Source organism: Sinocyclocheilus rhinocerous, unplaced genomic scaffold, assembly GCF_001515625.1.
Source record: "Sinocyclocheilus rhinocerous isolate Xijiao unplaced genomic scaffold, SAMN03320098_v1.1 scaffold1661, whole genome shotgun sequence".
NCBI lineage: Eukaryota > Metazoa > Chordata > Actinopteri > Cypriniformes > Cyprinidae > Sinocyclocheilus > Sinocyclocheilus rhinocerous.
This window is the reverse complement of record NW_015664996.1, coordinates 32120-48780: the sequence shown is the minus strand read 5'-3', so window position 1 is coordinate 48780 and position 16661 is coordinate 32120. Positions and strand designations below refer to the sequence as shown.

The window sequence follows — 16661 nt, the reverse complement described above, 5'->3', positions numbered from 1 at the left end:
TATATATATAATCCACTACATAAAAAATCCAGTACAGCTTTTTAGTGAGGATGTTAAAGAGTGTTAAATTAGGGTTTCATAGGCATATTGATGCACCATCACTAAATTTTGGCTAAATTGTATAGCCCTAAAAACAAACACAGCAAACCTGTATTTTATTTTTGGTAATCACAATAGCAATTCAAAATTCAGAAAAACGCAATTAGATTTTCCCCCACATGATGCAGCTTTTCTAGACACCATTTAATTTGTCTTCACATCATTTTAATATTGCTTGCGAGACATGAAATAAGCAAAATGCTGTTGAAAATCATTTTTGATGGAATATAGCATGTCACCTCTGTACATTGCATCCTTTCAAAAGTACTTGTCAACAACCCACCTGCTGCTGGAGGACATGCTGGATTCAGATGCGCACCTGCGCCGAGGCTCCAACTGCCTGCTAGAATCCAACTCTTTCTCCGGCTCCAGATTAAAACCATTTGACAGCCCTGAAAGACACAAGGAAAAGAGAAAGAGAGAAATCATTCCCATTTAGTCTAATGAAACTAGTGTTGAAACTAATAAAGAAACTCACAAAGCTAAGTAGTTCAAGCAAGCACAGTAGTGGTTACTACTGTGCTTCCTTGGAACTACTTAGCTTTGTGAGGCTTTAATAGCAGACAGGTTGTTTATGAGACAAATCACACAGCACATGTCTATTACTGACATGCAAGACCACTTTTTGACCCAGGAAATCACCCGATATTACACTTTCCCATGATGCAATTCTAGTGACCTAATTCTAAAAAGCCTTCAATGCACTTTGGCCTGTCAAAAAAGTGCATTTATTATTAATGTGCATTTATATCAATCATACTGTATATACAGTATGTCTTGCCCTTTTTGTTTGTTTTCCTGCAGTTTCTACCTGTGTCCAGGCGTTTGTTGGGCGGTTCGTCCTCAACACTGTCTCTACTGGTACTCCGTGGTCTCTTCCTAGAATGAAGCAATGTCTCTAGGCGTGGTATGACGACTGACAAGAATGTTTTTGTGCCTAGTCGAGAACTGCCCTTTGGAGTTTCACCACCTCTCATGGGCTTATGAGGGCTTGTGCTTTTTGATTTGCGGAAAAGCACAGATGTCCGTCGGTTTACTGGGCTTGATGGCTCGGCCAGAGTTGATGTAGCTAATACACTGACATCGCTGTCCTCTAACTGCAGATGGGAGTGTCCATTGAATGGCTGGGAAATGCCATCCTGGTGGTGCCGGTTTTTGTCGGGACTGGGTTCAATGGGTTTCAGTTTGGGTGGTTCAGAGTGACATCCCGCATTAATGAAGGGCGGCACAGAAACAGATGGCTCAAGCTTAGGTGGGACAGATTTATCACCTGCCATGAAACAAGGAAATACCGTCAAATATTATACGAAAAACAGTGTGTGACAGATTAAATTCAGTGACGACAAACTAGATTTTTTACATTTTCTCAGAAAGAGCAAACTAAATTTTTTACATTTTCTCAGAAAAATCTGATCAGTATTGTAGGTGGTTGGCAGGATAATGCTATCAAGTTGCTAGTGTGTGTTTACAGTGCAATGTCATGCAGTTGCTAAGGGAGGATTTTCAATCCTGCTCCAGGAGGGCCACTGTCATGCAAAGTTTAGTTTTAACCCTGATCACACTCATCTGCCTGTAATTTACTAGTAATTCTGAAGACCATGTTAGCTTGTTCAGGTGTGTTTGATTAGGGTTGAAACAGGACAGTAGCACACCAGGAAGAGGATTGAAGAACCATGTGCTAGTAGAGTGCTCTTGGTGATTACTAGTGTTTTACTGTGACCTGAATATTTGGAAATAATAAATAATTCTAGAATGATTTGTGTGATATTGTAGGGAAATGCATTTGTATAAGAAAAAATAAGAAAATTTAAAAGAGCTGAAAAATTTTTTTTGTTTGTTTTTTTTAAACAAAAATAGTGTAAACCATCCTTTTAAGGCTGAATGATTTGGGGGGGGAAAGTTTTTGACCTATTTAGTGTCACTATAAAATAAATATGATTTTATAGTGATTATTATTAAATAAAAGTATTAAAAAGAACTATCCTGTAATAATAAAATATGTAATAAAAAACAATTTCATTTCATAGAACAAATCTAAACTATTATTTATCTAAACTAAACTATTAGTTTAGTAACCATGTTAACTATTTTAAATGTTAACTTTTTTTTTTAAGTTAAAAAGGATTTTTTTTCCCCCAGAGTGAAAAAAAGTCTGTGTTCATTCACACACAACACCAAGCTTTAATCTGAAAACTGAGGTGCATTTATTCATTTGATTAAATCGCAGCATTTGCGTTTTGATAATTTACACAAACCATATGCCATAGCAATTTTTTTATTTTTTTCCCAATACATCATGCAGCCCAATTCCAAAGAGTGTTTTTACAGTATTGTTAGGTAGCTGCTTAAGGCGTTACAAGTCTATTGTAAGTCAATATTTTATTTTTCACCTCTTTAGACCACTTCAGGTTATAGCTTAATTTCCTTGACTGATCTTTCTCAGAAACACCACAATAAAACAATGAACCTAAAAACCTGGACTAGAGACAATGAAGCCAAGGGACAGAATACCATTTGAATAAACATCAATCCTCATCCACCCTGAGCTCCCCTCTTCCTCTCCTTTTCCACTAGGCTCAGATTATTCAAAAGTTTGCTGTACTTATCTTTTTCATTATATGTCTCAGTGCAAATCACTTACCTAAATTAATAGTGATGCTTACCCTAGTCAATACCAAAAACACAAACTGCGATTTTAATCAAGTAATTTGCTTGTTTATATTATGTGTATTTTGGGGCATTTAAGTGTTTATTGGTCAGGACAGCTTAGCAGAGGCAGGAAGCGACAGGAGAGGGATAGGATCAGTATGACCATGAGATGGGACTTGAACTTTTAATAATTTTAATAATTTAATTAATAATTTATGCATTTAGCAGACGCTTTTATCCAAAGCGACTTACAGTGCATTCAGGCCATACATTTTTTACCAGTATGTGTGTTTCCTGGGAATCGAACCCACAACCTTTTGCGCTGCTAACGCAATGCTCTACCACTGAGACACAGGAACTTGAGTCGCTTGTTATGTCAAAGTGGATTTGACCAATGTTGAGCTGGTTAATATTTGAAAAAACATTTACACTAACATTTTTCAAACAAACCTTTTTGAAAGATATGGCCGGCTTCTTCTTCTGCAGCATTCTCCAGTTCAACAGCACGAAAAGCCTTCTTCAAACTCAGCTCCATCCTCACATCACTAATGATTTTCTTAAGCAGCTTTAGTCGTCTGCTCCGTGATGGGCTGGATTTCATTGCTGTAGTCAGATCCAACTTTTCCAGTAGCTCCCTCAGCTGCTCTTCCAATGACATGAGCTCTCGATTGGCTGGAACCAATAAGTGGTCCACTGAAAGAGTAAAAAGGCAACAATTTTTGACTGATTTGTTAAAATGTAGGGATGAGAAATGCAAAAAAATTGATAATTCTGATAACATTCAGATAACATAACATTCAGATTTACTGATTCTATTAGTGATTCTTAGTTTCAAGGAAGCACTAAACTGAGAAGTAAGTCGCATGGTGACATTTGACAAGAAACATCATTGGTTAAGACAAAAAGACATGCTTGAATAAGTACATTTGTTTAGCTATATTTTGAAGAACACATTAAAGAAAAACAGTGGGTATGCATGTGTGATTTTCATTTTGTTTTACATGTACACATATCCAATGATCTTATACTATCACAGGGGGTACACTGAGTGTAGTTTGCTTTATGTCCACAAGGAATTACCTTTTACAAATCATACCTAGCAAAAGACCATTGACACTACAGATTTTGTATATTTACCATCTTCCCAGGAGAAAGGTGCAGATGGCTCGATCTTAGGTGGTTCAAGAAGGTGCATGCCAGTTTCAAAATCAAAGCCTATTCTCAGAACATCTCGGCGAGTTTTCCTTAGCACAGCTCCACCCTGGTCTCTTAATCTAACAGCTGCCCTGTAGAAGAATGTATCCTTGCCATTGTACTTCATGCAGTTTTCAATAATGAGATTGAAGTCAGCTTCAAATTTATCCAGATTCTTGTAGCCTTGTGCATCAATGCGTTTCCTCATGGTGGAAAAATCCATAGGGTGCAAGATGTGGTCCATATAGTCAGGCACCTGTGAGGAACACACAAAAAAGGATGAAATTCTGATCAGTGACAAAAAATAAATAAATAATAAAAGTGAAAAATAATAAATATTAAAAACATGTTGTTGTATTTTGAAAACCCTTTGAAGTCCTGTATCAATAATGACAGCATTGTGACAAACAAAGTAAGATTTTTTTATGTGCTTCCAAATTCCAGAAATCGTTCTTGATTTATTACAAGTGTTGGAAACAGTCGTGCTGTTTATTTATTTCGTTTTTGAACCCGTTATACTTTTTTTCAGGATTCTGAAGATTTTTCAGGATTAAGAGTAAATTTCAAAAGAAAACAAACCTCTTTAATGCTAACAGGCTCTGCAAAAATGTGTGCTTGGTCTTTCTCCTGTAACTGATCCAGCACAGTCCTCAGAAGGACAGTGAAAGGAGTGAGTTGGACCTCCATTAATGTCTGCTGAAGCATAATCTGCAACAACCACAAGAGTCATCAAGAACACAAATATGCAAACAATTAACATTAGCAAATGTTGCTGTTACAAAAACTTGTCTTGATTTAAAGCAGCATATTGTTCTCATACCTCTTCTTTCTTGAGTTTCTCTCTCTTCCTTATCAGCTCTAGCAGGAGTCTTGCTCGCTCAAGGTCATGTCTCATCCGTTGCCACTCCTTCAGCTGCTCCTTCAATGCTTCAGTTTCCTCTTCTGTCTGTTTCTGTCATTACAATGTTTTCAAATTCAAGCAAACTATGCTATTAAAATGTGAAAGCATGCATGGCCATGTGTCAGTGCTGCTTGAAGAAATATTTCACCTAAAAATTAATATTTGCTGAAAATTTACTCCACCTCAAACCATCCAAGATATACAGGTGAAGTATTCTAATTTGTTGGTGGGTTTTTGTTAAATGTGAGCCAAAATCATCACAATTAAAAGAACCAAAGACTTAAACTACTTCAGTCTATGTGCACTGAATTTATTTAATACACGAGTTTCACAATTTGAGTTGAATTACTGAAATAAATGAACTTTTCCACGACATTCTAATTTATTGAGATGCACCTGTAGATGACTTGGTTTCTTTATTGCTTGCTCACTTGCTCAACAGTGGATCCTCTGTAGTGCATGGGTGCCATCAGAATGAGAGCCCAAGTGATGTAACACTACATTTTTCCAAATTTGTTTAGATGAAGAAGCAAACTCATCTGTCTACTTGGCCTGAGGGTTGAGTACATTTTTTGCAAATTTTCATTTTTGTGTGAATTATTCCTACAACGCTGCATAAGGATATACAGTCAAACCAAAAATTATTCAGACACCAGATATAATTTTAGATATTGTTTTACTAGTGGGTACAGGGCACTATAGTTCATTTATGTAAGTGAGAATAGCAAAATAAAGTGAACTCTGACATATTATACCCAAAAATTCTTTATAAAGTGGACTACCAGTAAAACTGATAAAAAATTTGGGACCAAAAATTATTCAGACACTTTGACCTGACCATGTTTTGCTTAAGTGTTTTTTCTTTAATTGCTAATGCGACCTTCTTACACCACAGACTGAACAAAAGTAAGCATTGCTTGGTAATTGGTTGACCTAAATTGGTATTATCTAATTGTGTACTTAAATTTAACAGCTGAATAATTTTTGGTTGATTGTAATCCATTACATACCTAACCTTTCTATGTAATGGATTACAATCCGACATTATCAAGAAGAATTTGTTTATCAAGTTGCCTGACATTATCAAGATTTGTTTTGACAGTTTAACTGAGTTCTTGACATATTTTTTTTTACCATTTTCTAAACTATAGTGAATAAACTGTGATAATGTGAGAAATGTTGAAGGTGTCTGAATAAATTTTGGTTTGACTGTACTTACCGGCTGTGTGTTTTTCTGGGAATGTAGGCTAGTTTGGAGGCGTCTGTTGAGTGGCACTCCATTCCTTGAAAGTCTTTTAAGTATCCAATAATTCAATACAAGTGTGCCAAATGCCTTCTTCTTCCGTAAAGAAACTTGATTGAGGATTGTGTTTAACCTGTAGGAGAATATGACAGTATACAATGAAATGAAAAGTCTTGATATTTGCACTGAAATGACTTAAGAGTTCAATATCTCACCAGTTTTTGTAAAATCAAAGATTCGAACAAACCTTTCAGGTGAAAAACTGGGTACAGATGCATTTGGAACTGGGCCTACAAATTCCACTTCATTGTTTTTAAGTCTCTTCTGTTTTTTTAAACTTGTCCTGCTGCTCTTTTTGTCCACTGACTGACAAAGTCTGTCATTTGTCTCAGTTTCATTATAAATTGTAAGAGGTCTTTTAATGGAGCCATTTGGGGTGTGGGCCCCACAGTAGGCTGTCTTTTTCACCGAGAAAGTGGGTAACCCGGAGTCAGTCAACTCTTTAATAGGCTCCATTTTCATAAAGAGACCAGCCTTCTGTGCACAGCTGACATGAAAAGCAGTGTAGCAGTTCGCTTTGTGGCACTGGATACAAGCCCCAACACCTTTTTCTTTACAGAGGTAGCAGGTAAGCTTCCATCGAGCTGGCGGAATATTTGAAACACCATCAATAGGCTCAATGAAGACCATGTTGGAAAACCCAACCTCGGGAACCCATAAAGCACAAACAACATGACCCCACTGGTCATCTTCTGTCTTTTTGACCGCTCCTCCCTTGTTAGGGCAGAGGATGCAGTTAGCGGGTTGTGTTGGGGACTGCAGACAATGTCGGCAAAGCCACTGTCCCTCTGGAATATATGGAACACCATAACAATCCTGATGAACAGCCAGATTGCACATATCGCAGAACAGGATGGCATTGCTGTCCATGCAATCTCCATCCATGCATATGCAGCAAACAGCATCTTCATCGATTAAGGACTGTAGACTCTGTTGGCCCTGAATCTCTAAAAATGATTCTTTTTCAAAACGGTCAAGAAGGAACTCAAAGGCATTAGGGGAAACCGGGTTAAGACCTTCATTCTTTCTTTTCTCATTGATCAGCTCAAGCCAGGCATAGTCCTCTTCGTCCATATCATATTCCACCTCCTCATTTAGCTCTTCTGAAGTTTTCTCCTCATACTTGTAGTATGTAGAAGGTCTGCGTGGGATTGCTGGGAGATTGTAATCCACTGTGCGGAATTTGGGCTCGGGAAGAGTGCTGCCTTGCACTAAAGCATTTTGTGCGGTGACAGCAGTGCTCTTTTTCTGCTGGTTGTTTCTGAGGCGTGCAGAACGTACCAAAACCTGCTGGTGTTTTTCAGCATTCTCCTTATTGCTGGTACACTCCATAATTTCCTGTGCAATGGGATCCTCATCCGTGATGATGTAGAGCTTGTCAAAGATGCTGAACCGGTGCAACCGGCCATTAACTTCTAGTTCGATCATTCTCTGGGCCTGGGCGTAAGTCAGCGTCTCACGGTTTGAGGAAAGTTTGATAGGGGCAGGTAGCCACTGAGGGGAGAATACTTTGTGAGGTAGAGATTTTCTCTTCATTGAGGATCCTTACGAAGCTGAAAAGAGAACATAACCAGTGTTATTCCTAATTCAACAGTGCATTTGAATTATATGTTGATGCAACCCACAAAAATTAAACCATGCTGATTTACATGACTGAATCTAAATAATCCATGTCACAGTGGAGGAAGTTATTCAAAAGTACTGTTACCAAGGTACAATGATGCTTTGGTACTGTTGTGTACAACGGCACTGAAGCCGTTTCGTTTTCTAAAGTTCTGTTAAAAGCTATTTCTACTTCAACTACAGTTTTATCAAGGGATTATTGGGTTACTACAAGATAGCATTGATTAGTATAGCAGCGTAGGCGCAATTAGGTCGCATTTTCGGGCATCACAGGAGAGATCAGAGACACCATTCGGACGTACAATTCAAAACATTTTGGCCATTTTACGTGCATTCGAATTCAAACATTCGAATCGAAACATTTTTTCAACATCACGGCAGCGTTTTGGGGGTCGCCTATCCCCTAAAATACTGTCCATGTAGGCAGTTCGCGATGTTTTGAGACACTATGAAGATACACATTCAAATCTTATCTCTTTATATTCCCAGGCATTAACAGGTGCATATCGCAAAACAATGACGGTTATCTTATGATCGATCATTTTACCTCTGATCTGCTGAATAAAGAAAGGAACAGCTTTCTGGCGAGGTGGCCTGCAGTTATTCCGTACACAATGTTCTCATCCAAGGACCACCAATTTAAATCTGCATGGATAAATCTGGAATGCTGCAAACGCTTTAACCACAGCGGCCGCCAGGACTATAATTATGAACTAATAATCACTACGAAAACGCTTGGTTTGATTGCCAGTCAAACACAGCGTCGTTTCCTTGCTGCAACGAGCTGCAATACGACTCTTCGCCTGCAACCAACAACAATGCGGATGGTTCACTACAAATAGACGTCCCACCCGCAACGCATGGCGTCATGACGTACCCAGCTCGCTCATAGGGTCTCACCGTCTCACAGGCTAAACAATATAATTTCATTGTGACCGTGATATTTCCTAAAGGAAAATGTTTTAATGTACTTTATATATATATATACATATACATTTTTTTCCTCATGAAAATTTCTTTCCAAAGAACCAATTTGACAAAACATGCGTGATTTAATTTTATACTATTCATGTTCTGCATTTGTACTATATTGTTTATATTATTTATTTATAATACTGGCATGATTTTGTTATGCATTTTAATTGTTTCAGCTTAATGATTCTAAGTACAACAATTAAAAAAATCATTTCCATCCTCAATTCAAAATCTCAATTACATTGTTGTATGAACCTCTACGAACACAAACATATTTATCATTTAATTTGCAAACAGGAAATACAAATAAATAGAAAGCTGGTTGAGGACAATAGGCTATAGTATCTCATAAACAGCAAAAATCCAGAAAAATTTACATTTAAACATCTAAGGGCCTGTGTGTTTTGCCTGACTGCCCCTGAGAGAGACCCTGGGGTCAAGAAACCCCGTGTGTTTGCTTTAGTAAACCCTCGTTATTTGTTATCTGTGGTTTGACCGTCTATGCATACGTATGCAAAGTGTAGAATCAGTTGCTTCGTAATTTTATGTACATGATTATGACCTCTTATCGGCTATGAGATTGAAATGACGGTAATTTCGTGTTATTAACCCCACCCACTATATCAAAAGCCTCTGTGACGCCATAGAGCCATGTTTCTTCCGTCTGACGCCGTGTGGCGCTACTACTGCGCACTGTTTACGGCACAGGAGACAAAGCAACCAACTCAATTACAACACTGGATCAACCGTGCGCTTTATTTAACCATTTCACAGCCGAAACTCACTTAAGTAAACCCCAGGACACAAAGGTAAGCTATGCTTATGTCTTTGTATTTGAGTATTTACATTGTCTCGGGAAGACGCATGCATGATTTTGGTTTAGATCCAGTGACCCGGCTAGTTCGACGAGCTTCTCTGTTTTGTGCGACCAGGATCCGGTTCTGCCTCATCAGGTTATGTCCTGTGTGGCCTAACATAACCACACAATTGAGTTGTCACTAAGTCAAATACGCTCTTTCTACGTGATTAAACGATTCTACGTAGGCATTTTAAATCCCCAAGCAGTCGTATTTACAAATTAAATAATAAGAAAACACACACAAGTAACTCGAGTTTTATGTCCATATGGCAGGAGAGAACCGTGAAGTGTTTTCCTGTTGTTTTGTCTACGAGCTAATGCACTAGCCGCTAGCATGTGTCGCTCTAGCTAGCGCCTACATCTCGTGAGGTCGCGAGAGCGTGTGTTGAGACGAGTACCTCAAGCAGCACCCAACTTCCTTATTAGAAACATCTGATAAATTGTACATAATTTTATTCGAACTACATGGAACATACAACAGCATACGGTCATAATTATCATAGTAGGTTGCTCAATGTATATTTTTGATTTTTTTTTAAATGTATGTCTTTATGTCGTGACAACTGACAGAAAATTTAAACGTTATTTAATATATTCTTTACACCAAATAAAACAAATTCCACTTTGAAATATTGTAGCATACACGTATAATGTATATTTTGTTTTTGCTATTAATTGCTGTAATAGGCCAGATTGTCATTGATGACAACAACTGACGTTTTGTTAATCTGTATCGCTATGTTCCGTTATGAACAGGTTAAAACCAGGAAAGGGCTGTATGACTTTGTTAAATATGGAGGTACTTCGGAACAAAAAACACCAAGGATTCAAATAGTAATAGTTTATATAGAGGAAAATATACCTATTGGGTCAATAAACACTGTTGCAATTCAAGAAATTAAGTAGGCCTATGTGTGGATATCACAGTATAGCTTTCTCATAGCTCTGTGTAGTTACAGGTCCATTAAAGATGTCACTCAGAATGTTTATACATATACAGCACTTTTGCAGGCACAACGCATTTGGAAGGCTTCAAAGTGCACAAAATCATTACTGATCTGTAGGCATCCATAGCAGCCTTATGCAGGTTATATAATTATTTCAATGTTGGACAAGTTTCCAATTTATTTTAAAGTATCATTATCATGTTCACATGAATGAATGGGTTGTATTAGTGCTGGGCGGTATACCGGTTCATACCGAATACCGGTGTTTATTTTTGTTATGATATGAATTTTTAAAATACCGCAATACCGGTGTATGTCGCTTAAACAACGTTCGGAACGCGGCACTGTTTGAAAGGGGTCCCTTTTCACTGTTGCACTGTGTTGAGAACACAGCTGTAGGGCTGCACGATTAATCGAATGCGATTGTCATGCGCATTTTGTAGAATGCAGGAGAAGAAACACTCTTCAGCAATAAAAAAACAAAGCACAATTGTTAGTTTCTCTAAAGTCATTTATGCTTATTAGTGTGGTTGAACTGGATCATCAAAGGTCAGCAGCAAAGATATTGGTTAATAAAATGGGATTAGATACATTTGTGTTATTTAACATATTTAATTATTGCAGGTTTGCGTCATATTCTGAGTTTGCATTTCACTGTTTTAATTCATTTTGATGAATACTAAATCTGTTTTTTTGCGAGTCGGATGAATTAATGCACATTCACATTTAGTCTAGAACTACAGCAACATCATGTTCACACAGTGCACACAACGCCTCTGTACTTCTGATTTCTCCCAATATGGGGACAGGAGAGCTGTCAGTCAATAAATGGGAAAACAAAGTAACTGGCGTTACTTTTTTGAAAAAGTAACTCAGATATTTTCTTGTAAATTAAAAAAGTAATGCGTTACTTTACTAGTTACTAGTAATCTGATTACGTAACTCGCACTACTTGTAACCCCAACACTGATCATGACAGTAAAATAGGGCATTCTAAGTCAATATACTGCAGTATTTCCTCTCTCAATCAGTAGAAAATATGGTTAACACCCGGTCATGCATAAAAATAAAAATACCGCCATGTACCGTGAAACCGGTATAATTTTGAAAAATACCGTGATATAAATTTTTGGCCATACCGCCCAGCACTAGGTTATATTATCATATAATATTCATGTATGATTGATCATTGCTACTGATCCCAAATATATATGCACCAATAGTAATACCGGCCATAAATAAGATAATTATTTTTGTGTTATGCTGATAACTGACTAACTAACTAACTGTCTGTTTTGGCTGTTAGGGCTATATGGTTATTTTCATTGGAGATACTTACAAAGCTGAAAAGAGAGAACAGAACCAGTGTTATTCCTAATACAACAATAATAATAATATAATTTTCCAATATCTAACCAGTGAAATATTCAGCGATTTGTTGCCAACAAAAAGTTGTTCTGGTTTACATTTTGGATAGTCTTCCATGGTATCCTGAACACCTTTTTGGTGACCGTTTGACGGTGGTTGGTATAAAAGCAAGGCTTAGCAGAGAGTTAGTTTTACAAACCATAAATACACAAAACTACTTTTCAAGACGGATATCTCTGAAAGTAATGATAACTTGCAGTTCAGGTCAGTTAGTGATTTCATTCATTTAAATCGTCAGACTGATTCAAACAGATAAACTACAATAATAATTTTATTACTAATAACTAACAATAATGAGTTTGAAATAATGTCTTATAAAAATTACTTATAAAAAGTGGTTTTGAGTTATAAAGGTGCATCTCAAATTAGAATGTCGTGGTAAAGTTCATTTATTTCAGTAATTCAACTCAAATTGTGAAACTCGTGTATTACATTCAATGTAATGAACTTTTCCACGACATTCTAATTTATTGAGATGCACCTGTATGTGTCAATGTGTATATAACATTTTTAATCATACATCCAGTTGCAATGAACTTTGATTCCTTTAAACTGCTAATTGTATTTTTAATTATCTTAATGTTCTTCTATCTCCCATCTAATTTTTCAGGTTCTACAAATGAACATATCTGTTGCATCTGGGCTCAGATATAACATGTTAAAGTAAACATCTGGATGGAAGAAAGAGCCACACCCATGACACTTGAATACTTAAAAAGCTGCTTTGAATAGAGAAGGTTTTCTTTCCCTGCAGAAATTCTTTATGCGATAATGGATGGAGAGGACGGCCTCTCACAGAAGACTGAGGATATAAGCCACAAGCATAATGTCTCCAAAGATAACAAGAGAATAGAGGCCAAAGGAACCTGTTTAAAAATAGAAGGGAAAGATGGTTATGTGTTTAAATCATACAGAATTACTCCTCAAGAGGTATTGGAAGCAGAACCCCACACTTGTCCCTCTGAGACACTGGCAAAAGATTCCTCTTTGGTGTCTTTGTCATTTGAAGGCACAGAGGAAGATAGATCTTCTGAGGTCGATGGGCTTTCAAAAGAGGATTCAGCAGCAGAAAGTTGTGAAAAGCATGACTCTCAAACATCTCCAACTATTTCAAATAAGAGCCAGAACATTGAAATAAATAATTCAGAAATTGAAACAGGTGTATGTATCAAAGCAGAACCAAATGTAACGGGTGAAATCGCTCAGGATGATGAAAAGTTATCATTTGATGGGGCCTTCGGCCCCTTTGCCACCAGAAGTTATGATGATGATTATGGTAGCTTGTTCAGTGGGTACTCAAGTACTCTGTATGATGTTGCAATGGATGCTGTCACACAAAGCCTTCTATCATCCGTAAGAAGTCCCCTTAACCCTAGAAAAAAATCCCCTGCTTGGAACCATTTTTTCATATCACCACGTGATAGTACCAAAGCAATCTGTATGTACTGTATGAAAGAGTTCAGCCGGGGTAAAAATGAGAAAGATCTCAGTACTAGTTGTTTAATGAGGCATGTGCGAAGGGCTCACCCCACTGTTCTTCTGCAAGACAGTGACTCTGTAAATAATTTGTCCAATAATTCATCTTTAATACCTCCCAATATATCACCAAACAATGGAGACTTGTCTGTATGCATCAAGCCCCCTACAGACAGCCATACGCCATTGTCCTCCATTCTAGCTGAGGCCACAGACATAGTGTCCAAAAACTCTTTACAAAAGGTCAAACCAAAAGCAGAAAAGAGCGTCAAGAGTGACTCTAGTGTGGTTCCATCCCCACATTCCTTAAACAACCATAATGATGATGCCACAGACTTGGGGAGTGAATGCCCTGGATCAGCCCCTAAGAGCTCAAGTTCCCGGCGGCGCTCAGCAGTGTGGAAACACTTTTATTTATCCCCTGCTGACAGCTCGAAAGCAGTGTGTATTCACTGCATGAATGAATTCAGTCGTGGCAAAAATGGGAAAGACTTGGGGACGAGCTGCCTTATTCGCCACATGTGGCGGGCCCATCGAGACATAGTTATTGAAGAAAATGGACAGGGCTCAAGCATTCCTCCACCTTACACCACTCCACCAACATTGCTCTCGCGCACACAAGACTCCACAGAGGTCAAAAAGGAATTCCTCTGTACCTCACATCGCTCTGATGCCATATCAGACGAAGTGCCCAATGATGACAGTGAGCACATGACTCTTGAGGATGATGCAAATGATGCTACATATCAATCTGGACAAGAGTCCTCACTTGATGCATCTTTTAGACTGAAAGGGGAAAATATACCTCTGTCATCCTCGCCAGAGGAACACGGTGAGGGGCACAGCATATCCCAAGATCAGAGCTCAGTTTTTCAACAAAACAAAAAAATAATGAAACGGGTGAAATCAGAAGTATGGCATCATTTCATTGTCTCTCCTGTTGACCAACTCAAAGCTTTGTGTCGGTATTGTCCCTGTGTTATAAGCCGTGGTAAACGAGGGGACTTTGGCACAAGCTGTTTAATGAGACATTTGATGCGACGGCATCCTGACGTTCTCAAAACCCAAAAAAGCACAAATGACAAAGTTTCATCACCACAGTCTCCCCTTTGTACTCCTGCTGCAGAGGACAACATGACAACAAATGCAACGGACAGCCCTGCTGCTGAGAACAAACACCACACCCTGCCTGTTTTCAGCAAAAAGACTTCAAAGCTATGGAAACACTTTTCTATTTCCTCTGTGGACCCAACAAAGGTGGTCTGTTTGCACTGTAGCCGCACAATTAGCAGAGGCAAAAAGACAACCAATTTAGGCACTAGTTGCTTATTTAGGCACATGCAGAGGAAGCCATAAAAAGTCAGAGGATGGTTCAGAACTTGCTTAGTATTGCTCGGAAAATCTGTGAGAGAGTGCATCGTTCTGCTAAAGCAAAGGAGAAGTTGGCAGAGCTGCAAAAAACTTATCAGTTACCTGAAAACCAGCTGGTTCAGGATGTTCCCTCTAAGTGGAAAACATCGTATTTTATGCTTGAGCGATTAGTAGAGCAAAAGAAAGCCATTGATGAGATGTCAATAGAGTGCAATTTCAGGGAACTGATAAGCTGTGACCAGTGGGAAGTCATGCAGTCAGTCTGCAATGCTCTTAAGCCTTTCGAGATAGCCTGCAGGGAGATGAGCAATCGCACAGCAACACTAGGTCAGGTCATTCCACTCATTCACATACTCAACCGAAAAATAGATATGCTTTTTGATGAGACCATGGGTATTGACAATATGCTCAAGTCTTTAAAGGAAGCAATGGTGACTAAAATGTCACCTACACTTCATGACCCCAGGTACATATGGGCAACCATGTTGGACCCGAGGTATAAGACCTCCCTTTTTACTGAGGAAGAAGCAGAGCAGTGTAAGCATGACCTCATACAAGAGCTTGAGGTGTCTGCATCTAACTGTGTGGAGACTAAACCACCACTGTCAAACGGATGTAGTGAAATACCAACTTCATCAAACAGCTTGGCCTCAAACAAAGAAAACCTCTGGGCTCTTATGGATGACATTAGACAGAAAATCAAGCAGGAGGAGAGACCAAAATCATTGGAGCTTGCAGTGCTGGAGTATTTGGAGGAAGACATTCTTGACCAGAGTTGTGATCCTCTGGATTATTGGAACCTAAAGAAGTTACTGTGGCCTGAACTTGCCAAAGTAGCTGTACGCTATGTGGGTTGTCCACCCAGTATTGTACCAGCAGACACACTTTTTAGCACATCAAGTGTCAACTGTGCCCTGAATCAGTCCCGGCCATTGCTAGAAAATCTTGAAGGACTTCTTTTTTTAAAGGTCAACCTTCCTTTGATATATTTTCAGTACTGATGATTGCGTATTTATATTTGCAAGGCTGTTTCTTAGATTCTCATGAACCTCAACCTAGGACCACTCAAGTAACTTTTCTGAGAAGGCCTAACTAAACAATTCATTTTACTGAGGTTCATATTCTTCAATACACAGCATTTGGATGATATTTCATTGAATAAAAGATTGCTTGAGTACTACTGTTAAGTACACTTGGTAACTGGAGTCTTATTTCTGGTGAAAAGTGTTTTCAGGGAGGGAGGGTTAGCTAGCTATAGGGGTAGTTATTGTTTGTTGCTGTACTTTGATTCCTTTTATAAATTTTATTTTATCTTTGTCTTCTCTCTCCTTGTGCCTTATACAAACTTACTTCAGGTCAACATGCTGTAAATATTAACTGATGTGCAAAGCAAGTCATAGTCTTCTGATTTAAATGAATTTATAAAATTGAAACTACATGCTGAATACTGTTTTTATATAAATACATGACCCAAAATAAATGCTGTGACTGAGAGATGTTTTAAATGTATTTTATTTAATTCTGTGATTTTTGTGGTTCGTGGTACTGTTAGAATTAGGGTTATTTTTATTTTTGCTGATGATTGTTTTGTTTGTATCTGTCAAAATGTACGTAATGCTGTACTTTCAGGTTAAAAACTTTTTTTGAAAATTTGTCAAGCACAAATCTTTTTTTTTTTTTTCTTAAATTATGGGACATTAAGGAAATGTACTGTACATTTGATAAATTTCCAAACTATAATTTGACAGAGAAATAATTGAGACTGGAACAATTAGTTGTTGTTTTCTTTCATTTTTATGTGGTAATTTGTAAATAAAACTTTACACTTTGAAACCA

At 37.9% G+C, this 16661-nt stretch overlaps 2 protein-coding genes across 3 annotated transcripts in view; one reads left to right on the top strand and one right to left on the bottom strand.

The window, feature by feature from the left end:
• The window catches only part of brd1a (bromodomain containing 1a), a 28225-nt gene extending 19632 nt beyond the window's left edge, over positions 1–8593 (bottom strand). For both annotated transcript variants that reach the window (XM_016541554.1, XM_016541555.1), the window contains exons 1-9: positions 8317–8593; positions 6334–7699; positions 6063–6219; positions 4763–4894; positions 4522–4650; positions 3886–4198; positions 3199–3441; positions 911–1369; positions 383–491 (exon numbers count right to left, since the gene is read on the bottom strand). In XM_016541554.1, the coding sequence (XP_016397040.1) occupies positions 383–491; positions 911–1369; positions 3199–3441; positions 3886–4198; positions 4522–4650; positions 4763–4894; positions 6063–6219; positions 6334–7682 (2891 nt within the window). In that variant the 5' untranslated portion in view covers positions 7683–7699; positions 8317–8593. The remainder of the gene's footprint in view (positions 1–382; positions 492–910; positions 1370–3198; positions 3442–3885; positions 4199–4521; positions 4651–4762; positions 4895–6062; positions 6220–6333; positions 7700–8316) is intronic.
• A 785-nt stretch (positions 8594–9378) lies between these two features.
• zbed4 (zinc finger, BED-type containing 4) lies at positions 9379–16492 on the top strand. Its single transcript, XM_016541553.1, is given in 3 exon segments — positions 9379–9553; positions 12589–14801; positions 14804–16492. Coding segments are annotated over 2 exon segments (3075 nt in total). The 5' UTR covers positions 9379–9553; positions 12589–12749; the 3' UTR covers positions 15827–16492.
• The last annotated feature ends 169 nt before the right edge of the window (positions 16493–16661 follow it).